The sequence below is a fragment of the Oncorhynchus tshawytscha genome, linkage group LG31 (genome assembly GCF_018296145.1).
Source record: "Oncorhynchus tshawytscha isolate Ot180627B linkage group LG31, Otsh_v2.0, whole genome shotgun sequence".
NCBI classification, from domain to species: Eukaryota; Metazoa; Chordata; class Actinopteri; order Salmoniformes; family Salmonidae; genus Oncorhynchus; species Oncorhynchus tshawytscha.
In genome coordinates this window covers 34,240,881-34,267,401 of record NC_056459.1, presented here as the reverse complement: position 1 = coordinate 34,267,401, position 26,521 = coordinate 34,240,881, and the positions used below count along the sequence as shown (strand labels likewise).

At 41.8% G+C, this 26,521-nt stretch overlaps 1 protein-coding gene across 3 annotated transcripts; it reads left to right on the top strand.

Annotated features, from left to right (window-relative positions):
* Positions 1 to 802: 802 nt before the first annotated feature.
* LOC112229394 (KH domain-containing, RNA-binding, signal transduction-associated protein 1-like) lies at positions 803 to 25,163 on the top strand. Of its 3 annotated transcripts, none has more exons than XM_042310074.1 (9): positions 803 to 912; positions 4,798 to 4,922; positions 8,458 to 8,574; positions 8,926 to 9,072; positions 17,777 to 17,928; positions 18,054 to 18,294; positions 22,791 to 22,858; positions 23,465 to 23,523; positions 23,799 to 25,163. In XM_042310074.1, the coding sequence occupies exons 1-9, from the start codon at positions 861 to 863 to the stop codon at positions 23,903 to 23,905; spliced, it is 1,068 nt and encodes a 355-aa protein (XP_042166008.1). In that variant the 5' UTR covers positions 803 to 860; the 3' UTR covers positions 23,906 to 25,163. The 3 variants fall into 3 exon arrangements, with proteins under 3 accessions (XP_042166008.1, XP_024250983.2, XP_042166009.1); XM_024395215.2 differs by lacking the exon at positions 803 to 912 and adding an exon at positions 1,786 to 2,139; XM_042310075.1 differs by lacking the exons at positions 803 to 912; positions 22,791 to 22,858 and adding an exon at positions 1,786 to 2,139.
* Positions 25,164 to 26,521: the final 1,358 nt, after the last annotated feature.

The window sequence follows — 26,521 nt, the reverse complement described above, 5'->3', positions numbered from 1 at the left end:
TGTTGGTGGGGCAAGCCAGCAGAAAATATGGAGCGTTGCGCCGTGATTGGCTCAGCGTTCTTTCACTCATGGAGACACTACGTCACCGCCAAGTCTAAGGGAAGAGCTATAAAATTCTAGCCCCTTGGGTGCTGCTATAGAGTTACATTAGAAGTGCCCATCCCAAGAAGTCTCAAAGTCATTGGCCACAAATAAAATGACGTCAAATAACGTTATATGTACAGCAGCTTTGATTGGACAGATCATGTCAACGTCATACTTTCATCATCTTTGCTAGTAGTCATCATCATGAATCAAGTCGACAATCTACTGGCAAATCCTTTTTAAATCCTTCATATGAAGAGAAATAAGGAAGAGAAATTATAGATAAAAACGTATTGGTGCTCGATCAACCATTGGACATAAACATTACAAAACAATTTGGAAATTGCAAATTCAACAGTGAGTGGTTTGGAAGGAATCAGTGACAGTGGCTAACTACAAGCATTGCAATGCAATCACTAGCCTGCTGTACAGTGGAGTGGCTGTGTGGTCCCACATCTGGGTTTAAGGGGCTCTTTTCCAAGTTAAAATGATAAACATTCAACATTGGCCATGCTGTCAATGAAGCATGATTTGTGCCGCGCTCAAAACAGCTGTTAACTCGGAACTGCGAAAACTTGACTTCAGTGAGTTCAAGAAAACTGGGAAAAAATACGTATTGAATGGTCATCCAACTCGGAATTGTAAATCCGGCCTCTTTCTAGAGCTAAGACCTGAAGATCAAGGCCGTTATCATGACTCAACCCTGTTTTTTCCCCAGTTGTCTTCAAAGCTCCATAAATCCAAAGAATGCCAGGCTTTGACGACAAAATTTGCCCATGACGGACCACCCTGCCCACCTTCCTGTTCAAATGAGCACAGCACAACAAGGTGAGTACAAAAATGTATTGTGTGCTGCTGTATAAATGATGTAATATGACAGGGAGATATTATACTGTAGCTAAGAAAGTAATACTAAGTGTATGTTGTGTAGTAAGATGTTAGTAGCCCAACCCTAATAATTTGGTCTATTTACCCCTCTTAATTTCACCTACTGTTCTGACTTGGTGGTGCACATGTAGCCTATAGCCTGTTTAAGAGACATGTAATCATTGAATATTGTAAGAGCTTTCATTGTCTGCTTTTATGCCCCCTTTACTTATTCTACAGTTCTGACTTGGTGTACAGGAAGAATACTGTAAGAACTGCCCATGTTCTGAATTCTGTCGCTGTACATTTCAAAAGTGCTAAACAAATAGTTATATTGACTATGTCTGTCCGAGCTCACTCATTAATGTCTTCATCGAAATGGTGGATTGTCTCTTATCCGCTTGTCGTCCCATTATGCCATAGTTTGTACATCTCAATTGTCATTAGAAACAACATTTCTTTATTAAGCAAGTCAGCCATATCAGCTATGTTTTTTTAAAGGCACTAAATGAGGGTGAAGGAACTGTTTCGCTGCCAGACAAGGTTCTGCTGATAGCCAGGAGTAGCAGTGGTAAGATGTTGGGACTTCTGTTGGGACAGCTTTATGTGGGCCATTTGTGGGCACCGTTTGTCACCGTTATGGTGCAACTAATGTAATGTAATGTATTGTTTAGTGTTGTGTAGTGTAGTAGATTTGCTGGCATGCACACCACTTTTTTTTGTTGCCCCACCAAGATTTATATGCCAAAATCGCCACTGGGTGGCACCAAAGCAGCGGGCAGTAAACATATCTCACTGAGCTCACTTCCGTTAATTCTTTATTCGACAGTCGCATGCATCCGTCTCCATTTTCAACAGGCAAAGCGCCGCGACAGGAGCACCCAGCCGCCCTCGCCAGCAGCCGTGCGGTAACAGCGAGAGCAATACATGCGAAGCAGCGAAATTAATCTGCACGAATAAGTGGATATTCACGCACTGATTACATAATTTTACTGGACTATTTATTCTACTGTTGTTGTTTATGTTTTCTATCCACCCGAAGTTTGTTTTTAATTGCACAATTCGCATTTGTAACTGATTTCCAACTCAAAATGGAGAATCAAGAAGGCAAATATCTCCCGGAGCTCCTCGCGGAGAAAGACAGTCTGGACGTGTCATTTACGCACGCGATGAAACTTTTATCCGCAGGTAAAAACAAATGTCATTAGCAACATTTTGCCGCGTCCTTCGTTCAAAAGGATGTATATTTTATGGATAGCGTTACGTTTTTTGTTGTTGTTGCTTTGTGCGTTTTGAAAAGGACGCACCCTGGCTGGATTGTGTGCACCAAACGGGACGGGTATAGAGGTTCTGTAAAACCCTGCAAACAACACATCCTTTCATAACCTTTCTACGACCCGTCACCACACCGCAGTTCGGCTACAGTGTGACACGTGATCTAGACACGGTTTTAGCAAGCGTTGGAAACAAATGATTGAATGGGAACCATTTCTAGTCGAGTTTACGAACTTCCCCTTTCTGAAATACCGAACTCACTTGAAAATGCGCAAGAAGTAGCCTAACTGAAATCCTACTTTCAAAGCTGCAGCTCCCTCTATACATGGACGGAATGGGCTTTCTATAGCCAATGTCCGCAACCCCGAGAGGAGTATGATAGGATGCTCTCGGGTCTTTTAGGTGTTGTCTGGCAGATACAGTGCAGCCCTTTTATTGTGTGTGTGTGTGTGTGTGTGTGTGTGTGTGGGGTAGAGTAGGTCACAACAAATCACTATCACCAAAACTGAAAAGTATGTTTGCTGTTCTCTGGTTGGTAGGCCTAAAATATAGTTTATTTTGGATATAAAGAATGATATTCAGAGCTGGATGTAGGTCACTTTGAAATGTGTATAATCACATGTCAACGCAACAACCAGTTGTGGTTGTTTATTTTGTACAGCCTACTATTGAAGCGAAAGTTGTGAGCGTGGAAAAGACAACTAGGCTACGTTTTTGTAACCGCTTCAATGTGATACATTATGACTTGTGTGTCAATATGTTGACACGTTGTAACTGCGCGTGTAACAATATTTGTATCGCCACAGTGTAATAATGTATGGTAGGGTTTGTCTGCAAAAACACGTGTCCTGTTCCTATTCGGTCAGTGATAGACGCTATGTGTTTATGGGCCGGTTTCCCGGACACCATTTATGTCTAGTCCTGGACCAAAAAATGACCTTCAGTGGAGAGTCCTCATTGAAATTACAGTAGGTTTTAGTCCAGGCCTGCGCTTAATTTGTGTTTTGGAAACCCGCCCCTTCTGTTAAGTCAGACGATCAAAATATTACAGATAAGACGTTGAAAGGTTTTTGTCTGGAGAAGCACAGCAGTGAGTTGTTAAACGTATCCGGAAGGTGTATAGCCTCGACTTCCAGCTGGACCTGACACACTTTTTCCATGATGAAATATGTTTTCTCCATGGGTCCTTTCCAACCATGTGTTTCTCATTACAACACGGACCTTCTGGAATTAAAATCTAGCACTGTACTCTAGCCTACCATTTGATGGGGGTGCGGATCTAGTTTTATAGATAATTGTGTAGCCGGATGGCCTGAATTGTGAGAGAAAAAAAAGCGTTAGTCAGTAATTTCCTAAATTGTGTGCGTGTGTTGTTGGGACGCGTGTGCAACACTATCAATACCAGTCAGTGTCTTTTGTGATCACACATGAAGGCGTGCTTCTTCATTGCTGCTAGATAAATGTATCGCAGTGAATCACAAAGCAACCTGGAAATGTCATGTTAAATCAGCCCGATGCCGCGTTTGATGTTACTGACCTCGATAAAGATAATCTGTCACGAGCTCATCCTAAAGACCCAGACTGGGACCCGGCTGTGACTTTGTCCTGTCACCTTTTTTAAATTTAAATGTCAACCAAATGCTGTCTGAACGATATGGCTATATACATGCCTACTCTATACAGGCGTGTATGACAGGTGTAAAACAGGTTGCTTAAGTTAGCTACTGTATATCTCACTGTGGCTGTGTCCCTTGTGGAACCTCTGTCCAGACCTGATAATCATTCAGATTGTAGTGCTGGATATGACTAGCGTGCTACAGAGCCTGTACATGACTGTAGTAGTGTTGTGACTGGCTGGTTAAATAAGTACAGAACAATAGATGCATAGTGGCACATGGTTCAATGTGTGTGCAGCACAGCAGCCACCCAGACACAGCAGCCACCCAGACACTGCTGCTAGCAGACCTCTGGCTCCCAGCTGGTAGTGTAGTTGACACGTTTGCATGTGGCATGCTGAGACACTGTCATCGCAGGGAGTGAGGCGGTGGTCCGAAATGAATGGCGTTGTACCGTACTATAGACTTTAAGGCTCCTCCATGGCTGTATGACTTCTAACAAGTCAATGGTCTGGCAATTAGAGGTGCAATATGCAGAAATAGCTCTGCCATTTCCTGGTTGCAAAACTAGTTTAGATCATTTCAGTTTGACCAAAAAAAAAAAAAGCTAGTATAGTGTGTAGAGAATCATTGTACCATCTTATTAACCGCTGTGATATATATTTTCAATGACGAAAAATTCTTACATTTTCAGCTGTTTGGAGCTGATGTACAAAATCGAAAGTAAAAGTAAGAATAGAGAGCATAGAAATATCTCACATAGATCGTATCTACAGATCTATCACTCACATTTCTATGTGAATTTGCTCAGGTCGCCCCCCACCCCCCAATTTTTTTTTTTTTTTTTTAACCTATTGCGTTTTTAATGTTTTCACAGTAATTACATTAAATGGTATCTAAATTGTTATATCATAGTAAGATTTCGTGTGAGAATGAATTTAATTATCCCTTGTAGAAATCGAGAGAATCCAGAAAGGTGAGCCCAAGAAGGAAGGAGGAGACGCGTATTTGGACCTTTTCACCGTCAAGAATATCAAACTGAAGGAACGCGTGCTCATACCCGTCAAACAGTATCCGAGGGTAAGCCTTCTACCTCTCTTTTCCCCTTCCTTCCTTCAGCAGCAGGGCTTGAAATGCATGGGGGGGGGGTCAAACGAGATTACAGAGTAGGAGTGTCTAAACGTTGGCCAACTTACTATTGTTTGCCCCCCCCTCCCCCAAGGTGCCGATACGATATGTATAGAGTTTCTCATGATTCTATATGTATTGTGATTCGATACTGTTATTTTACTGCAGTTCGATGTTCCAAACATATTGCTCATCGTATGTCTGCTGCAGAGGGACAAGAGAGAGCCTTTGGGAAAAAACAGCTTTAATCAGTCGCGGAAATAAAAGTGCTGAAAAAAAACGAATTGTCTCCCTGTTTAAATGATGGAGAACAAGCTATGAATGAAAAATACTGGAGTTTTAGTGCAGATGTAGCTAACTAGTGCAAAAAAAAATAATATTGCAATATTGTCACAACTATACGATATATATCGTCAAACATTATTTCCCAATATGTACCTGTATTGACGCCTCCCATCACTAGTAGGCATATGACAAATATAAGTGTAGTTTAGTGGTTCGCCGAACTAGGCTTCCTTCCGTGATGAGTAATTTTTTTTTTCCTGAGACGGCAGGCTTGTGTAGGCTTCAAAAGCTCTAGGCTTTAGCTGGGTGGACCGATACATTGATCTGTCACTTGTCAAATCAAATTTTATTGGTCAAATACACGTGTTTAGCAGATGTTATTGTAGGTGTAGTGAAATGCTTGTGTTGTGTAGCTCTAACAGTGAGGTAATATCTAACAAGTAATGTCTAACAATTTTACAACAATACACACACACACAACTCCAAAGTAATGGAATTAAGACATTTGGACGAGCAATTCCAGAGCAGCATAGACTAAGATACAGTAGAACAGACTAAGATAGTAGGTGACTCCACTTAGACCAGGGAGACTGTCAACTTTCTCTAGACAGGGTTCCTTAAATCAGAGCTTTGATGTCTAGAGTAGTTCTGGTTGTATTTGAGTAAGGTTCACTAATCGGTCAGAGATTCTGGTCTCCCAGGGTCCCAGATCTGAGTCAGCAGCTGATTAGAAGGAGAGAGAATGAGAATAAGAAGTGTTTTTTATTATTATGAAATTGATTATTAATCCATTTACTGGTCCCTCATTATTTTAAGTAGCACTAAAACTCTATTTATATGGTGATTACATGGTAGGCAGAACTTTGCACGATGTGTGACCACGGGCTGCCTCTGACCACGGGCTGCCTCTGACCACGGGCTGCCTGTGACCTATGACCACGGGCTGCCTATGACCTATGACCTATGACCACGGGCTGCCTATGACCACGGGCTGCCTATGACCACGGGCAGCCTATATATTTTGGCTAAATCAAGGTTTTTCCCCTCCATTATTTTAGTCTATCTGGCATAGTGCGTAAGCCTAATCTTTAGGTCCTAACTGTACACAAAATAGCCTACACCCTAATCGCCAAATAGTTTTGGGAACAGGCAGAAAAAGTTGAGGTTGATCTGCAAGATGCAAAAAAAGGACAATGTCGCCGTTTTTAATTCAATAAGAGTAAAGCTGTGAAATAGAGAGTTAAAAATAAATAGAGTAGTGTTGGGGGGAGTACACAGTGGCAGAATACCTGACCACTGTGACTGACCCAAACTTAAGGAAAGCTTTGACTATGTACAGACTCGGTGAGCATAGCCTTGCTATTGAGAAAGGCCGCCGTAGGCAGACATGGCTCTCAACTAATATGGTGGTGAAAGAGGATATTGGTGGTTCAAATAGGCCTTATGACGTGTCAAAGGAACTGTAGCCTACTGTTCAGATGGGTTAAACGCACTCTAAAACTTAGACGCTACAGTCAGTAGGTCTATAACCTCTCAAATAGCCTTAATATTACCTCTTGGAGAATTAAGCGATTCTTACAGTACAATGACCCACACACCAAATGTAGGCTACATTTGTTTGACTCTGGAACAGAAGAAATATGTTTTATTATTTTTATTTTTTTGCCATCTTGGGAGAATGCAAATGCGATTCATTAGTGTTTTTTAATTTTAATTTTTAATTTGACCTTTATTTAACTAGGCAAGTCAGTTAAGAACACATTCTTATTTTTAATGACGGCCTAGGAACAGTGGGTTAACTGTCTGTTCAGGGGCAGAACGACAGATTTGTACCTTGTCAGCTCGGGGGTTTGAACTATGACCACGGGCTGTAGCGTCTGTAGAGGTGCTGTCTTTGTTAGCATCGTTCAAGCTGATAGTATTTCAGCCACATAAAATATGCATCCAAGGAGAACTGAAATCTCATCAGAAACATGTTGGGTCGTTTTGACATGAGTTTGACCTCTGACATCAGTTTGACCTTTACAACCGGTCAAACTGATGTCATTTGGAAAATTTGTACAGAAAACATTTCCTGTTTTATTTTAATTGCGAATTTTTATTGAATTTTATTATTGCATTTTCTCCCCGGTCAATGAAAAAAATCTTTGCTCTGCAAAAGAAGAAGAAATGACAGAGAAATGTATCGACGTCAACTAGATTGAAGCCTTCATTCTATCCCTTTATGACATCATTCTGTTGAGCAAGAGTTTATTTAGTTTTCTATTTTTAATAATTTTACCTTTATTTAACTAAGAACAAATTTTTATTTTCAATGACAGCCTAGGAACAGTGGGTTAACTGCCTGTTCAGGGGCAGAACGACAGATTTGTACCTTGTCAGCTCGGGGGTTTGAACTTGCAACCTTCCGGTTACTAGTCCAACGCTCTTAACCACTAGGCTACCCTGCCGCCCCATCTATAGAGCAACATGTAACGACAGAAGAGAAGCTGCATCTATCTAATTATAGGCAAGTTGACTATCAAATAGCCTACCAAAAATGTTGGGAATTCTAAGCAGAAACATCTAATTTTAGGCCCCCCAAAAATGGTGCACCCCCTGTCAAAAAATGGTGCACCCCCTGTCAAAAAAATTGTGCACCCCCTGTCAAAAAATTGTGCACCCCCTGTCAAAAAAATTGTGCACCCCTGTCAAAAAATTGTGCACCCCCTGTCAAAAAATTGTGCACCCCCTGTCAAAAAATTGTGCACCCCCTGTCAAAAATCGTGCACCCCCCGTCAAAATGTTTCGCACCCCCCCTGTCAAAAAGTAATTCCGCCGTCTCTGACTATAGCCGACAGAGGCATGTTCTATATTAGCAGGTTGGGGTCGGGTGTGGCCTCTGACTTCCACTTAATCACATGTATAGTCAGGCAGTTACGTGTGGGTTATTAGCAGTTACGTGTGGGTTATTAGCAGTTACGTGTGGGTTATTAGCAGTTACACGTGGGTTATTAGCAGTTACACGTGGGTTATTAGCAGTTACACGTGGGTGTGGGTGACCAAACAGCTGACCCATGCACCACTAATGACCCACACTGAAACACTATGGTTTAAGCATCAAGTACAGAACACACAGCCATATGCTTCCCTGCACGCTGGTACACAAGGAACCACGCAGATATTCTGTGGTCTAAACCTGTCTTGTTTGTCCTGTTTCCAGTTCAACTTTGTGGGGAAGATTCTTGGCCCTCAGGGCAACACAATCAAACGCCTTCAGGAAGAGACTGGGGCCAAGATCTCTGTACTGGGCAAAGGTTCCATGAGGGACAAGGCGAAGGTGAGTGAGCTGATGCACAGCTGTTACACATCACCTGGCACGTTACACATCACCTGGCACGTTACACATCACCTGGCACGTTCACCCACACCTGGCACGTTACACATCACCTGGCATGTTACACATCACCTGTTACACTCACCTGGCACGTTACATACACCTGGCACGTTACCTGGCACGTTACACTGACCTGGCACGTTACACTCACCTGGCATGTTACACTCACCTGGCACGTTACCTGGCACGTTACAAACACCTGGCACGTTACACTCGCCTGGCACGTTACACACCCAGACCGAGGGGGCTGGTCTTCCTCAATTAACTCTCTAACTGTCCTGTGTTGTATTTCAGGAGGAGGGTCTGAGGAAAGGTGGCGAGGCCAAGTACGCACACCTGTCTATGGAGCTGCATGTCTTCATCGAGGTGTTTGCCCCCGTGCCCGAGGCTTACCTACGTATGGCACACGCCATGGAGGAAGTCAAGAAGTTCCTGTTTCCTGTGAGTGGAAGTAGACTTTTATTAAGTCGGTTCTGTAAGTTCCAGTGCTTTGTTTCGTAACTTGTATTTTCCCTGTCTGCCCCTAAAAAATAATAATAATAAAGGTGCAAGTTGAATCCAACTATGGTTCCTCAGAGCAGTGCTGTACGGGAACCATTTTAGTGTCTCTGAAAAAAAACACAAAATGGGAAGGTTCTATGAAGAACCAAACAAAACCTGAAACGTTTCGGCCCTCTAGGACCAGAGTTGCTGTATGGTTTTAAGCCTTATTTACATATTTCCCAGGGTCCCTTTTTCAAGTGAATTTTCAAGTTACTATTACCACCATGGCTGTGTTTGCTAGTGACAGAGACATGATTGTTGTATTGATTTTTAGTCTTGTGGCCTTCACCAAGTGGCCTCCTAAGTGAATGTTGTCATTCAAATTACAATACATATTTCATAAGGCCTTTTTTTAAGGGCCTAGTTTTACCCTAATACAGTGGCCTGAACCTCCTAGTTTATACCCTTTTTTAAGGGCCTAGTTTTACCCTAATACAGTATCCTGAAACTCCTAGTTTACTCCCTTTTTTAAGGGCCTAGTTTACAGGCTGCATCAAACTGCAAATCACATTATACTGGCTTGCGAAGTGAGTGTGGGGATATCCAACATTTGGATTTGTTATTCACCTGCAACATGCAATCAGAATGACTGCCAGGGTAGGATTTAAAATATCACACTACATAAACCATTTAAACTGGAACTAGCATTTCAGCAACGGGTGCAATAAGTAACAGATTGGAATAGTTTAGAAAAATGCTTTTATTTATGTTTAGGGGCTTCCAAGTGGTGCAGCGGTCTAAAACACTGCATCTCAGTGCTAGAGGCATCACTACAGATCCTGGTTCGATTCCCGGCGGTAATTGGGAGTCCCATAGGGCGGCACACAATTGGCCTAGCGTCGTCCGGGTTAGGGTTTGGCCGGGGTAGGCTGCCATTGTAAAATAAGAATTTGTTCTGGACTTACTTGCCTAGTTAAATAAAGATTAAATAAAACATATTTGAGAAGCATAACATTAATTAATCAATCAATCAATGTACCTGCAGAAACAGATATTGAAACAAACACTTCTAAAAAATCATCCTGCAATAGAGCATGCTGGGAAATATGATGTGTGGTTAAACTCTTGTTATTAACACCAACACTGGGGTTCTTTTTACACCACCTGATTTAACTCTTGAATCAACACTAGAAATGTTACACTGAAAAATCAACACTAGCTAAGACTGCCCAATTTGCTGGGTGCTGGTATGAAATGAATGCTATATTACACTGAAAAATCAACACTAGCTAAGACTGCCCAATTTACTGGGTGCTGGTATGAAATGAATGCTATATTACACTGAAAAATCAACACTAGCTAAGACTGCCCAATTTGCTGGGTGCTGGTATGAAATGAATGCTATATTACACTGAAAAATCAACACTAGCTATGACTGCCCAATTTGCTGGGTGCTGGTATGAAATGAATGCTATATTACACTGAAAAATCAACACTAGCTAAGACTGCCCAATTTGCTGGGTGCTGGTATGAAATGAATGCTATATTACACTGAAAAATCAACACTAGCTATGACTGCCCAATTTGCTGGGTGCTGGTATGAAATGAATGCTATATTACACTGAAAAATCAACACTAGCTAAGACTGCCCAATTTGCTGGGTGCTGGTATGAAATGAATGCTATATTACACTGAAAAATCAACACTAGCTAAGACTGCCCAATTTGCTGGGTGCTGGTATGAAATGAATGCTATATTACACTGAAAAATCAACACTAGCTATGACTGCCCAATTTGCTGGGTGCTGGTATGAAATGAATGCTATATTACACTGAAAAATCAACACTAGCTAAGACTGCCCAATTTACTGGGTGCTGGTATGAAATGAATGCTATATTACACTGAAAAATCAACACTAGCTAAGACTGCCCAATTTGCTGGGTGCTGGTATGAAATGAATGCTATATTACACTGAAAAATCAACACTAGCTAAGACTGCCCAGTTTGCTGGGTGCTGGTATGAAAGGGACACAGCTGCAGGCTTCCATACATTTTCAAGAACCTTTTTAGAATTCTGAAGAACCATTTGATGCCACGTCAAGAACCCCACACTTCACTCAAAGGTTATTTTATCGGGCAAGAGCTCTCCAGGGAACCTGAAGAGCTGAGGAAGAACCATTTAAGAAACCGTGTACCTTGTCAAGGTCATGATCAGTTGCAAAAAAAACCTGTAGTATTTTTATTAGGCAAGTGTAGGTTACTTTTCAAGACATAAAGAAAATAGCATAATTTTTCATTATTTGGATGAAATGGTTCTGGTTCCCTTAAACAGTTATCAAATGCTATTGATGGTCTGTTTGTTTGTCTGTTTGGTCTGTTTGAACAGTTTGACACGATAAACAAATGAAGCACCACGTCATTCGATGGATTGACCGACGATGCATCGGCTCACCTGGAATAACCAGCCTTGATAGGGCAGCGAGTCTGAGCCTCTAAACAATCGGCTTAAAAAGAATTGGGTCACTTTCACCGTGCCAACAGGGTGCCCCCATATGGCTCTAAATATCCGTAAGCCTCCTGTGTTAGAAGAGGAGGGCAGTGCTGCCCAGAGACACTCCTCTAACTGCAGTTACACCGGGGCATCTGGAAAATAGTTTTAACTGCTTCTCTGGATGCGTAGCTATGCCAGCATGAGCGGAATTTTTGAAAATAGAATAGAGTGGAATTTTACACTTTGCAGTGCGAACGTCTCGCAAAGCTGTGTTGCTCCCAGGTTTCATTGAAATGAGCAGGTTACACATACAGGTTGTGAAGGCGTTTGTTCAGCATAGGCCAAGAACATAGCACTGATACTACAAAAAAAAGGTACCTCCTAATATTTAGAAAATTACTTAGAAATGTTTTGCATATAGAGGTTGCTGTTATCCCAGATCTGTTTCTGTGGAGACCTTGAGTAACAGGATTCTGAGAAAATGTCCCCCAGCTCAATTCTGGTGGCCCATTCCTGTAGCATTGGGGACTGCCATGTTGCCTCTAATACTTTTGGAAGGATTCGAAGCTGGAGAATTATGGTTGGAATTCTGGAATCTGATGAACTCGTTTTAATATTGTTATCCTACAGATGTAGGATATTAATTTGATCAACCTGTAGTTGCAGGAAATGTCCTGTACAGGAGGAAATGCGAACTTGTAGTGTGTTCGAGGCTTCTAAAGTTTGTAATTTCCACTTGAACATTTCTGACTTAATTTGCCCTAACTAAAAATGTATCAACCCCTACAAAAAGGTCCACGATAATTCCCATTTCCTCTGGCCGCAGGAATATTTTCTTGCTGTGAGAAACTGGTCAAATGAATATCCTATATCTGTAGCTATGCAGTATTTTGTTGTGACTTTACTTTCATTAATTTGATGACTGTTTATTTATCGAATCAACTGTGTATAATTGTTACCCGATTTTTAAATGAATCATGTAATTATTAACTCATTAGGAATTTGGGGCACCACGAGAGCGGTTGTTTAAAGAGTGACCATCTCCCAAATTAAACTCAAAAGGTCCTTACCTATCATATCCATAAAACAGTAAAAGGTATTAAAAGTAAGAAATGTATTTATGCCGTTCAACTCGGAACCAGCCCTCCTTCAGAAGAGTGTTCGTTTGGCCTTTCAGGGTTCCCCTCCTTTTCCCCGTCTTCGTTCTGCTGTTCACTCTGGACGATGCTCCTTTGGGTAATGGTTAGCCAGCCGTGTCGACGGTTCCCGTCGGTGATGCGAGTTGGAGAATACGGTGATTTGAGAATAGTAGTAGGATGGGATGGTTTGAATAGTAGTAGTATGGTACCACTTAAATTCACTTTTCTTGATATCTGACTTAGGACAGCTGATCAGCCGTACTGGTGATTGTCTGAGAAATGAGCTTCTCTCCTACACCTCATGTTGATATTCAGTGTTCAGGATTCAGGCCACTTTATACGCACAGCTGCAACCTGGCAATGTTCTCGTCTAGTATGTTAATTCTTAGCTAGTCCTTTTATGCACTCTGGTCGAAAAGGACAGTTCCATCAGGCAGGCACACTCTCTGACCTCACTCGGGGCCTGGCTACTTACTATGCAAAGGTATATGATAGCAAATGATCTCTTATGACTCCTTCAATTACATTCCTATCTTAACAATAATACATTCATCATTTGGCATATTATATGCACATAGTATTGGATGGAAACATGACAGATAAAGGGGATATTCTTTCCAAGTTACAGTATTTTGTTTATACCATTTTTTAATGACATCACAAAATAAAAACCAACATGACATTAGTTTTCTATAGCTCCCCACTCACCATTCCCCACATTCTTATGTTAGAAATAATGTTCCACTATTCACTTTTGAACGTGTTAGAGTTTTGTCAGGAAAAGCCTGTTAACAAAGACATTCCTTTTGTTCATACTGGAGGGGGGAGAAAGAGTCCCCTTCTGCTGTAATTTACAACAGGGTGTGAACTGTCAACCCCTCCAGCAGCTCCCTCCTCCTCCCCCCTCTGTGGGTGAGAGAGGGTCTGGTTACTGTCATCCATTGCCAAGCTGATCTCAACCCATTCTGATCCTCACAAGACAGTCATGACAATTTGTTACACTGTTGTGGTGTTATTCCTATATGCTGCAGAAGTTGTTTGGTTATTGATATTCTAGCTATGCAGTAATTGCATATCTTAATTTCTCTGTAAAGAAGTTGCACAAATCATATACAATACCAGTCAAACGTTTTGACACCTACAGGGTTTTTCTTTATTTTGTTACTAGTTTCTACTTTGTACTTTCTGCGTGCTTTGCTTTGATGTCTTCACTATTATTCAACAATGAAATAACACTTATTGAATCATGGAGTAACCAGAAGTGTTAAACAAATCAAAATATATTTGAGATTCTTCAAATTAGCCACCCTTTTCCTTGATGACAGCTTTGCACGCTCTTGGCATTTTCTCAACCAGCTTCATGAGGTAGTTACCTGGAATGTATTTCAATTAACAGGTGTGCCAAGTCCATGTTATGGCAAGAACAGCTCAAATAAGCAAAGAGAAACAACAGCCCATCATTACTTTAAGACATTAAGGTTTTTATTTATATTTAATTTAATTAGGCAAGTCTGTTAAGAACAAATTCTTATTTACAATGACGGCCTACCAAAAGAATAAAGGCCTACTGCGGGGACGGGGGATTAAAAATATAACATCAAATTAAAACAGAGGACAAAACACACATCACGACACAAAGAGACCTAAGACAACAACATAGCATGGCAGTAAAACATGACAACACAACATATGGTATATTATTATTGGGCACAGACAACAGCTCAAAGGGCAAGAAGGTAGAGACAACAATACATCACACGAAGCAGCCACAACTGTCAGTAAGAGTGTCCATGATTGAGTCTGAGTGAAGAGATGGAGATAAAGCGGTCCAGTTTGAGGTTTTTTTGCAGCTCGTTCCAGACGCTAGCTGCAGCGAACTGAAAAGAGGAGCAACCCAGGGATGTGTGTGCTTAGGGGACCTTTAACAGAATGTGACTGGCAGAATTGGTGTTGTATGTTGCGGATGAGGGCTTGCAGTAGGTATCTCAGATTGGGGGGAGTGAGGCCTAAGAGGGTTTTTTAAATAAGCATAAATAAGTGGGTCTTGCGACAGGTATACAAACATTACCAGTTTACATAGTAGTATAGAGTGCATTGATGTGTCCTATAAGGAGCATTGGCGGTAAGTCTGATGGACGAATGGTAAAGACCATCTAGCAGCTCTAGAGCACCCTTACCTACCCATCTATAAAGTATGTCTCCGTAATCTAGCATGTGTAGGATGGTCATCTGAATCAGGGTTTGTTTGGCAGCTGGGGTGAAAGAGGAGAGATTACGGTAGAGAAAACCAAGTCTAGATTTAACCTTACCTTCAGCTTTGATATGTGCTGAGAGAAGGACAGTGTACCATCTAGCTATACTCCCAAGTACTTGTATGAGGTGACTACTTCAACCTCAAAACCGTCAGAGGTAGTAATCACACCTGTGGGGAGAGGATCATTCTTCTTACCAAACCACATTACCTTTGTTTTGTAGGTGTTCAGAAAAAGGTTAAGGGTAGAGAAATCTTGTTGAATACTAAGAAAGCTTTGTTGTAAAGCTTTTAACGTCAGTTAACGAGTATAAGGTCAGTCAATCCAGGAAAATTTCAAGAACTTTTAATGTTTCTTCAAGTGCAGTCGCAAAAAACATCAAGCGCTATGATGAAACTGGCTCTCATGAGGACCTCCACAGGAAAGGAAGACACAGAGGTACCTCTGCTGCAGAGGATGAGTTCATTAGAGTTACCAGCCTCACAAATTACAGCCCAAATAAATGCTTCACGCAGTTCAAGTAACAGACGCATCTCAACATCAACTGTTAAGAGGAGACTGAGTGAATCATGGTTGAATTGCTGCAAAGAAACCACTACTAAAGGACACCAATAATAAGAAGAGACTTGCTTGGACCAAGAAACATGAGCAATGGACTTCTGGAAATCTGTCCTTCGGTCTGATGAGTCCAAATTTGCGATTTTTGGTTCCAACCGCCATGTCTTTGTGAGACGCAGATTAGGTGAAATTATGATCAATGCATGTGTGGTTCCCACCGTGATGCATGGAGGAGGAGGTGTGATGGTGTCGGGCTGCATTGCTTGTGACACTGTCAGTGATTTTATTCAGAATTCAAGGTACACTTAATCAGCATGGCTACCAAAGCATTCTGCAGCGATACGCCATCCCATCTGGTATGCGCTTAGTGGGACCATCATTTGTTTTTCAACAGGACAATGACCCAACACACCTCCAGACTGTGTAAGAACTATATGACCAAAAAGGAGAGTGATGTAGTGCTGCATCAGATGACCTGGCCTCCACAATCACCTGACCTCAACCCAACTGAGATGGTTTGGGATGAGTTGGACTGCAGAGTGAAGGAAAAGCAGCTGACAAGTGCTCAGCATATGTGGGAACTCCTTCAAGACTGCTGGAAAACTTTCCAGGTCATGGTGGTTGAGAGAATGCCAAATGTGTGCAAATCTTTCATCAAGACAAAGGATGGCTACTTTGAAGAATCTCTAATATAATGTTATATAACACTTTGCTTAATAAATTATTCCATTGGTGGTATTTCATAGTTTTAATGTCTTCATTATTATTCTACAATGTGTAAAATAAAGGAAAAACCCTTGAACGAGTAGGTGTTTCCAAACTTTTGACTGGTAATGTTGGTTAGCCTTGTTTGTTTGTTTGGTTCATATGGGTCAATGTAGTGATTTGGTGTAACAGTGTGATTTCCCAGACAGACTTGTTTAGATTGGAGTGGAGTGCTCCGTATTACACCCATTTAATTATCCCTCTGAAAATGATTCTAGGTTTAGCGAGCTTCATTTGTCTAGTTTGAAGTGGTTTGATTTTTCTAAGCTTGGGGAAGGCACTGTTTCTCTCCCTGGCCCCCCCAAAAACCCTCTGTTTAGTCTTAATAATTAGTTAGCCTAGGTAGAAATGATCCAATGTATTAACTGTCTAAATTGTTAAAGCAAACAAAGGCAATGCCGTGTTGCTCTTGGATTAATAATCAGACAAATGTGTGTGTTGTCACTCTAGAGATGAGTGGAGAACATGGCTCCCTAAAGGGCTCCCTAAAGGGCTCCCTAAAGGGCTCCCTAGTTCCTTACATAATGCATGCAGTATGTTTCAAATCAAATCAAATGTATTTATATAGCCCTTCGTACATCAGCTGATATCTCAAAGTGCTGTACAGAAACCCAGCCTAAAACCCCAAACAGCAAGCAATGCAGGTGTAGAAGCACGGTGGCTAGGAAAAACTCCCTAGAAAGGCCAAAACCTAGGAAGAAACCTAGAGAGGAACCAGGCTATGTGGGGTGGCCAGTCCTCTTCTGGCTGTGCCGGGTGGAGATTATAACAGAACATGGCCAAGATGTTCAAATGTTCATAAATGACCAGCATGGTCCAATAATAATAAGGCAGAACAGTTGAAACTGGAGCAGCAGCACGGCCAGGTGGACTGGGGACAGCAAGGAGTCATGTCAGGTAGTCCTGGGGCATGGTCCTAGGGCTCAGGTCCTCCGAGAGAGAGAAAGAAAGAGAGCCTGGGCCCATAGTAGTGGGAACAGTATAAAGATGGCAGTGTTTTGAGACACAACATCGGACCGTGGTTCTACCCCCCCCCCCTCAAAATGACACTGGAGAAAGACTATGTTTTGATGCTTGGTGTGTGAAAGGTTCCCTACTGCAGTATCATTATTTATCTGTATTTATACCTCTCCAATAAACAGAGGAATATGTGGAAGATTTACCACTAGAGTACATTTTTACTAGTTCTTTTACCTTGCCTATGTAGGGACTGGGGTGCTGCGTTGACACACACACACACACACTGTTTTAAAAGGCTTTATGAGACATGCTGTTTATTGCCTGCTGCCTCGCTCTTTTAGTCATTAGAGGAATGGTTTGTGTTGAGCGGCTTAGTAATTACCTTTCCTCTCTTCCCTCTCTTCCCTATCCTCCTTCCGTCTTTACTACCAACCCTCCTCCTTTCTGTCCTCTTCCTCTCTCGCTCTCGCTCCCTTCTTCTTTCTCTGTCTGTGCAGGACATGATGGATGACATCTGTCAGGAACAGTTCATGGAGATGGGTTATCTGAACGGGGGCCAGGAGCATGGGCCAGGGGCCCCACGAGGTAGAGGCGGACCACCGGGCCCCAGGGGCCGAGGAGGGCCACCGGGTCAAACGGGGGCATCCAGGTAACCAGACAGACTGACTGACTCAGGATGACATTTATCAAGGTGGCTGGTGAGAATGTATTGTCTGGTCTATCTATGTCTGGTCTCCTTTCTTTCCTTAATTTTCTCTTCCTCCATCTCTCCAGGGGTAGAGGTATGCTCCCACGTGGAGGTGTCACAAGGGGAGGTGCGCCCCGCGGAGGGCCAGCGAGAGTTGGGGTAGTGAGGGGGTCACCGGCAGGAAGAGGGGGACCTCCAGCTGCCCCCGCCCGAGGGGCAGCAACGCCCCGAGCCAGACCCCCTGCCCCTGGGGGACCACCGAGGATGCCCCCTCCACCCCCCCACCAGCACCAACACGGCCCAGGACCGGAACAATATGAGGAATATGTAAGTTAAGATATCAATTCATTTTAAAATGGCTGTTCAGTCCTTTATCATTCCATACATGGAACATGTATTATTCAATGACTTTTTAGAGTCCTAAGATCTCTTACATGTTTTATTAGCTAGTAGATTCTTTTTTTTCTCCCACCAATCATGTTGTAGTTATGAAGATACATTGTAACAATGTCCATACTAGGATTCAGAGAACACCTTCATTGTGGAAAGCTTTGAAGCCGATAAGTAATAGATTAGAATGTAATCTGGTTAGTTAACCCTCATTTATCCAGGTTAGTTGAACTCTATTTCACCAGGGGAGATCAGATCTAGGTCAAGACAGTACTAGTAGTGGGAGTCGACTAGTAATGTGTTATTTTAGACAGCAAATCGAGTGAAGCAACAGCCTGGTCTACCTTTTTATAAGACATTGGTACAGTGGCATTTTAAAGAACTACCCTGTTTTATATTTGGATTCACGTTTATTTTATCTACCTCTGGTTTGGTAATGACTGCTCAGTACCTCTGGGTTAAGGTTTGGTAATGACAGCTCAGTAACTCTGGGTTAAGGTTTGGTATTGACAGCTCAGTACCTCTGGGTTACGGTTTGGTAATGACAGCTCAGTAACTCTGGGTTAAGGTTTGGTAATGACAGCTCAGTACCTCTGGGTTAAGGTTTGGTATTGACAGCTCAGTACCTCTGGGTTACGGTTTGGTAATGACAGCTCAGTAACTCTGGGTTAAGGTTTGGTAATGACCGCTCAGTAACTCTGGGTTAAGGTTTGGTAATGACAGCTCAGTAACTCTGGGTTAAGGTTTGGTAATGACAGCTCAGTAACTCTGGGTTAAGGTTTGGTAATGACAGCTCAGTAACTCTGGGTTAAGGTTTGGTAATGACAGCTCAGTAACTCTGGGTTAAGGTTTGGTAATGACAGCTCAGTAACTCTGGGTTAAGGTTTGGTATTGACAGCTCAGTACCTCTGGGTTACGGTTTGGTAATGACAGCTCAGTAACTCTGGGTTAAGGTTTGGTAATGACAGCTCAGTACCTCTGGGTTAAGGTTTGGTATTGACAGCTCAGTACCTCTGGGTTACGGTTTGGTATTGACAGCTCAGTAACTCTGGGTTAAGGTTTGGTAATGACCGCTCAGTAACTCTGGGTTAAGGTTTGGTAATGACAGCTCAGTAACTCTGGGTTAAGGTTTGGTAATGACAGCTCAGTAACTCTGGGTTAAGGTTTGGTAATGACCGCTCAGTAACTCTGGGTTAAGGTTTGGTTTTGACAGCTCAGTACCTCTGGGTTACGGTTTGGTAATGACAGCTGAGTACCTCCTGGGTTAAGGTTTTGTAATGACCGCTCAGTAACTCTGGGTTAAGGTTTGGTAATGACAGCTCAGTAACTCTGGGTTAAGGTTTGGTAATGACAGCTCAGTAACTCTGGGTTACGGTTTGGTAATGACAGCTGAGTACCTCCTGGGTTAAGGTTTTGTAATGGCTGCTCAAGGTACACAACATTGCAGTAAAACCAGCTCTAACAGACAGAGTACCCCTTAACAAAAGGCTAAGCTGTGTTTCACTATATTTCACTTGTGATTTCATGAATATGAATATTTTCTAGTAAGATTATTTGGCTGTTGCGCTATGCTAATTAGTGTAGTTGATGACAATTCTCCCGGATCCGGGATGGGTAGTTCCAAGAGGTTTTAATGGAATTTCTTCTTTGCCAATTTATTTACAGTCTAGAACTCATCTACAGGTGAATGGAATTCAAATCACATTTTATTCGTCACAGTCACATGTTTAGCAGATGTTATTGCGTGTGTAGTAAAAGGCTTGTGTATCTAGCTCCAACAGTACAGTAATATCTAACAATTCACAACAATACACACAACCTAAAAATAAATATTGGAATTAAGGAATTTAAGGATGAGCAATGTCGTAGTGGCATAGACTAAAATACAGTATGTATGTATGTATATATATATATATATGTATGTATGTAAACATTATTAAGGTGACTAGTGTTCAATTATTAAAGTGGCCAATGATTTCTAGTCTGTATATGGAGCAGCAGCCTCTAAGGTGCAGGGTTGAGTAACTGGGTGGTAGCCAGGTAGTGATGGCTATTTAACAGTCTGATGGCTCGAGATAGAAACTGTTTTTCAGTCTCTCGGTCCCTGCTTTGATGCACCGGTACTGACCTCGCCTACTGGATGATAATGCAGTGAACAGACAGTGGCTCGGGTGGTTGTTGTCCGGGATGGTCTTCTATTTTTTTTTCTTAAGGTTTTAGGTGCCAAGCCAAATTTCTTCATCCTCCTCAGGGCCCCGGGGTTCAGACCCAGGGCCCTGAGCTCGATGATGAGCTTGGAGGGAACTATGGTGTTGAATGCTGAACTATGGTCAATGAACAGCATTCTTACATAGATATTCCTCTTAACCAGATGGGATAGTGCAGTGTGATGGCGATTGCATCGTCTGTGGATCTATTGGGGCGGTAAGCAAATTGAAGTGGGTTGAGGGTTTCAGGTAAGGTGGAGGTGATACCCTTAACTAGCCTCTGAAAGCACTTCATGATGACAGAAGTGAGTGCTACGGGGTGATAGTCATTTAGTTAATTTACCTTTGCTTTCATGGGTACAAGAACAATGGTGGCCATCTTGAAAGCATGTGGGGACAGCATACTGGTCTTAGGAGAGATTGAATATGTCCGTAAACACTCCAGCCAGCTGGTCTGCGCATGCTCTGAGGACGTGGCTAGGGATACCGTCTGGGCCGGCAGCCTTGCGAGGGTTAACACGCTTAAATGTCTTACTCACGTTGGCCACAGAGAAGGAGAGCCCATAGTCCTTGGTAGCGGGCCGCGTCTGTGGCACTGTGTTATCCTCAAAGCGAGAGAAGAAGGTGTTTAGCTCGTCCGGAAGCAAGAAGTCGGTGTCTGCGACGTGGCTGGTTTTCCCTTTGTAATCCGTGATTGTCTGTAAACCCTTCCACATACGTTTCGTGTTTGAGCCGTTGAATTGCAAGTCCACTTTGTCTCTATACTGACGTTTTGCCTGTTGGATTGCCATACGGAGGGAATAACTACACTGTTTGTATTCGGCCATATTCCCAGTCACCTTTCTATGGTTAAATGCGGTGGTTTGAGCTTTCAGTTTTGCGCAAATTCTGCCATCAATTCACAGTTTCTGGTTAGGGTAGGTTTTAATAGTCACAGTTGGCATAATCTCCTATACAATTACTGATTAAACCCCGTCACCGTATCCATGTATTTGTCTGTTATTTTCAGAGACCGGAACATATCCCAGTCCGCTTGCTCAAAACAATCTTGAAGCGTGGATTCCGATTGGTCAGACCAGCGTTGAATAGTCCTTAGCACGGGTACTTGCTGTTTTGAGTTTCTGCCTATAGGAAGCGAGGAGCAAAAGTTGTGATCAGATTTGCTGAAGAGAGGGTGGGGAGGTCCTTGTAGGCATCCCCGTAGTTGGAGTAGCAGTGGTCAAGTGTTTTAGCAGCGTGAGTACTACAGTGAATGTGTTGGTAGAACTTAGGTAGCATTTTCCTCAAATTTGCTTTGTTAAAATCTCCAACTACAATAAATACGGCCTCAGGATATGTGGTTTCTAGTGAAGTTCTTTGAGGGTCGTCATGATATCGGCTTGAGGGGGAATATACATGGCTGTGACTATAACCGAAGAGAATTCTTTTGGGAGGTAATACGGTCTGCATTTGACTGTGAGGTATTCTAGGTCGGGTGAACAAAATGACTTGAGTTTCTGTATGTTATCACAATCACACCATGAGTGGTTAATCATTAAACATACATCCCCGCCTTTGTTCTTCCCGGAGAGTTCTTTATTTCTGTCTGCGACATATACTGAGAACCTAGCTGGCTGTATGGACAAAGACAGTATATCCAGAGAGAGCCATGTTTCTGTTTGACAATCCCTGATGTCTCTCTGGAAGGAGATCTGCGCCCTGAGCTCGTCTACTTTATTATCCATAGACTGAACATTAGCGAGTAATATACTCGGAAGCGGTGGATGGTGTGCGCGCCTCCTGAGTCGGACTAGAAGTCCACTCCGAATATCTCCACCGGCTGTGTTTTGGATCAGCCTCTGGAATCAGTTCAATTGTCGTGGGGGGTACGAACAAATTCGGGAAAGTTGTATTCGCGGCCGCAATGCTGGTGAGTTACTGCTGCTCTGATATCCAAAAGTTATTTCAGGTTGTATGTAATAACACAAACAAAATATTGGGCTAATAATGTAAGAAATAACACACAAAAAAGATATATACTGCAAAGTTGCTTAGGAGCTAGAAGCAGAGCTGCCCCATCTGTCCGCGCCATCTTGCATCATCATCAGTTCACAGGTCAAGGATCAAATAAAGGCCTTTCTTATGTTTATTTTTACTCTCTCTCTCTGCTACTCTTTCTGACCCCCTCCCACTCTTTCTGTCTCTCTTTCTCCATCTCTCTCTCTCTCGCTCTCCCCTTCTCACTAGGCTTATGATGAGGGCTACACTGAGCCAGCGTACGAGTCATACGACAATTACTACAGTCAACCACAGGCGTGAGTCACCCATCTCTCTCTATTGGCAACAAACAACACACACACTAGCACATACACACTCGCGCATGGTCTTGCTCTCTCACCTCCTTGCTCTTCACGGTTGCACTTACCCTACTTACAAACTGGATTATTGAGTTATGGGGACTGTAGGGACTGAAATAGGCTATATTTTTGAGTTCATATGGATTAACATTCCTACCCCTTTGGTTGGATTATTTTGAGTCTACGTGTTAATCGGAGGAAGATATGGGCTGCTGTTTCAGCTAACTGTGACTAGGTTATCGCTTGGCTAACATCTGTTATTAAAGCTATTCTACTTACATATTAAGTGATTTTATGAATGAAATGTAACTCAAAGATGACAGCTGGTTTGCTTGGTTTGCTGGCTAGCTTGTGTTTCTGGCTAGCTGTATAAGCTAGTTAGCGGCATATCTGGTTAGCTTGATAAGCTAGTTAGCGACCTACCTGGTTAGCTTGATGAGCTAGTTAGCGACCTACCTGGTTAGCTTGATGAGCTAGTTAGCAACCTACCTGGTTAGCTTGTTTACCCTGCTAGCTTGGTGTGCTGCTATTTGAAATGTTCTTTCTCCTCTGTTCTTCTCTTAGAGAGCCAGAGTACTACGACTACGGACATGGAGAGGTACAGGAGGCATATGAACCCTACGGTAAGACATTACTACTCCACTCTCAAGCCGAACCTCTCACCCTTTATGGAGAGGGAAATCTGTTTTCTCGCTTGATTATATGCTCTCAGCATGTGCCAACGTTTGGTTATGTAGTCGCTAAATTTCATGCCGCTAACAACAACATGTTCAATAGGGAGGAACGGGAAACGGGAGGAAATGGTGTTTTAGTTGGAGATGTCTACGTGACAGGCAAGTTCGTTTTGTAATGACATTTCTGTTTTTGTCCCTCTGTTCTGTCTGGTTCACCCTTCTAGCCCAGGATGACTGGAACGGAGCCCAGAGAGCGACACCGGCGGGGAAGGCCCCACCTTCCAGAGCGGCTAAGGGCCCTTACCGAGAACACCCCTATAGACAATACTGAACTCACCATGACAGCGCCTAGCGACCAACGCTAACGAGTTGCCCTGACAACCAACCAACCTGTCTACCACGGCAGCTCTCGCTCTAAGCAACCCTCGAAAAAAGTAATTGTCCGTTTTTGTTTTGGTATTTTCTACTACGATGGACTTTTACAAACAGAAAATGAGGATCTTGACTGATTGAAGCTGGTTTGATATTTCATTCAGAGCAACCCTAAAGCATTTTTTTTTAGATGGGTTAGAGAATATAACTGTATTTTAGTTTGGTTTGAAGTTTTAGTTAATCTGTTTTTATCTCTGACCATATCTCTCCCTTGGCTTTTTTTTGCATTGTTGACCGTAAACTTAATTTTTTTTAATTTTTTTTAAACATTTTGGATTTAAACTCATTTCGAGTGGAGTTGGAGACTGCTTATCCACTTGTTAGCATCTTAAGAAAACCATTTTTAATTATTTTGTTAAAAAAATACTTTGTTAAGGGACAGTTGCAGATTCCCATTTAGGCTACATTTCAAAATTCTGTTTTAATATAGCGAAGTAAAACAAAATTCAACGCTGTTTCAGTTATGTAATATAGACCAAACAAAAAAAACGTCAAATCAAGTCAAAGGAAACAGTAAAAACAAACAAATGTTAATGGAATTTCTAGCAGCGATCTATTTATTCTTGATTTATAATTCCCATTTGTTTTAAATAGTCTTTTAATTAAAAGTTGTCAATTTAGATTTAGGCAGCAGGGATTATATAAATGATATTTTGTCATTGTACATTTAGAGTTTTGAAATATAGGCCTAATAACCACTGTTGAGATGGACTGTCCTCACATACTTCATTTGTTTATTAAAGTTGTTCAACATTTTAAGTCAATTTTTATTATGGCTCTGTGTTGTTCTTAGAAGTAGAATATGGCGAAAACAACACGTGTTGTACAGGATCTTATTGGTCGAATCTGAGTCTATAAACTGCATGTAAAAAATGACGCAATGAAGGATTGGGACTAAAATCTCCACATGGGTTTTCTCTTTACACAGAGAAGGAATCCTGCAGTTCATTAATCTGGTGTCTTTGTACATACTTAAAAATAAACGTCCAAACTGTACGTATCCACTATTCTGCCACTGGTATATGTACCCTCTCCATTAAAAATGCATTATGCTCTATGTGTAAGGCTTGTCTAAATAGGTACTACTACATCTGCCCAGAAGATGTTTTGTAGCAGTTTGTCAATAAAGATTTAGTTTGTTTTTTCTATGAAACTTCCGTAACTTGGTTTATTTCTTGAATATTTTTAAATAACCTTTAACAGCCTGGTAGTTAGAGGTGTTGTTATTTGTATTTCTCTACAAAAACACTCTTTTTTTTAAATTTAAATGATTTGTATTGTAGTCTGAAGCCCTTGACGTATATACTAAATGATGTCTTGATTGATTTATTTAAAAAGCAACACAACTTATTCTTTCTCTCTCTTTCTATACTTTTTAAAAAGGAGCCAGAGGTAAGAGCTCTAAAATAACCTGGATAGCTTCCTAATGTGTTTTAAAGCTCTAAAGCATTGAGTGCCTTGGGTATGTATAAAGACTTTTTCAATCCATCTTACCTGTGGTCGTAGACGGTAATGAGAAATGCATTGCTAAGACTCTTGTTAATAAATGAACTGGACTCCAACCATTTGAAGTCTTAGGTTTCAGGCTTTGACCTCGATGTTCATGTCATGTGTAGAGGCCGACGCGGTGGCTTCTTTAGGAAAGAGAGTAATGGCGGTGCAATGGAGAGGTTGGTTTAAACCGTAATCGTTCCACTATAAAGGTAACCTTAACCCTAAATGTGTCATTTTTGATAGTGTGTTTATATATTGAATTAAGCTGCTGGTAAATGCGTGCAATTTAGTAAAAGAAGAATTCTAGTCATGTCAACAACAACAACAAAAAATCTAAAGTAAAGTAACTTCCAATATTATTGTAGTTGTAGATTTACTAAAATAAATGTTCTGTGTACTAACAAAATATCCTACAATAGTGTTAATAATGCAACTCTTGCTAAAATGAAAATCTGCAAAGCCGAATCTTTATCAATATCTTCTGAACCAGTTGAGCTGCTACTTTTTCTTTGCGTTATTTGTGTAAACATTGCATATACTGTAACATGTTTGACATATTTTGTAGAACGTAATGGACTAAAGCTTGAGTTGCATGACTACAACTACTCTGTCCATTTTGCATGATTTTAACTGAACTGTCCACTAGTGTTTTCCCATTGGTTATGGATTTAGTGTGTCTCTTCCCTCAGGTCCAACTATTAGTCAGTCATGGACCAATCAGAGGGTGGCTTACTGGAGAGAGAGAACCAATCAGAGGTCGGCTTACTGGAGAGATGATACCATACATACCTCAGGTAGGCATTTGTTTCACTAAGGGGTTTTGTCAACCTATTTTGCCAGTGTCTGATTTCTCGATATCGATGGAATTTAAGTTTATTTTAAAACTTTTAATTTGAATTTAAAACAAGTGTTTTTTAACGATGCATCTTTCCTGCAACGGCTGAAGATGTAACATTCGTTTCCCAAAACACCTTGCAGAGAGAACGGTTCGCTAATTACATCGTTGGAGCTGATAGGCTGG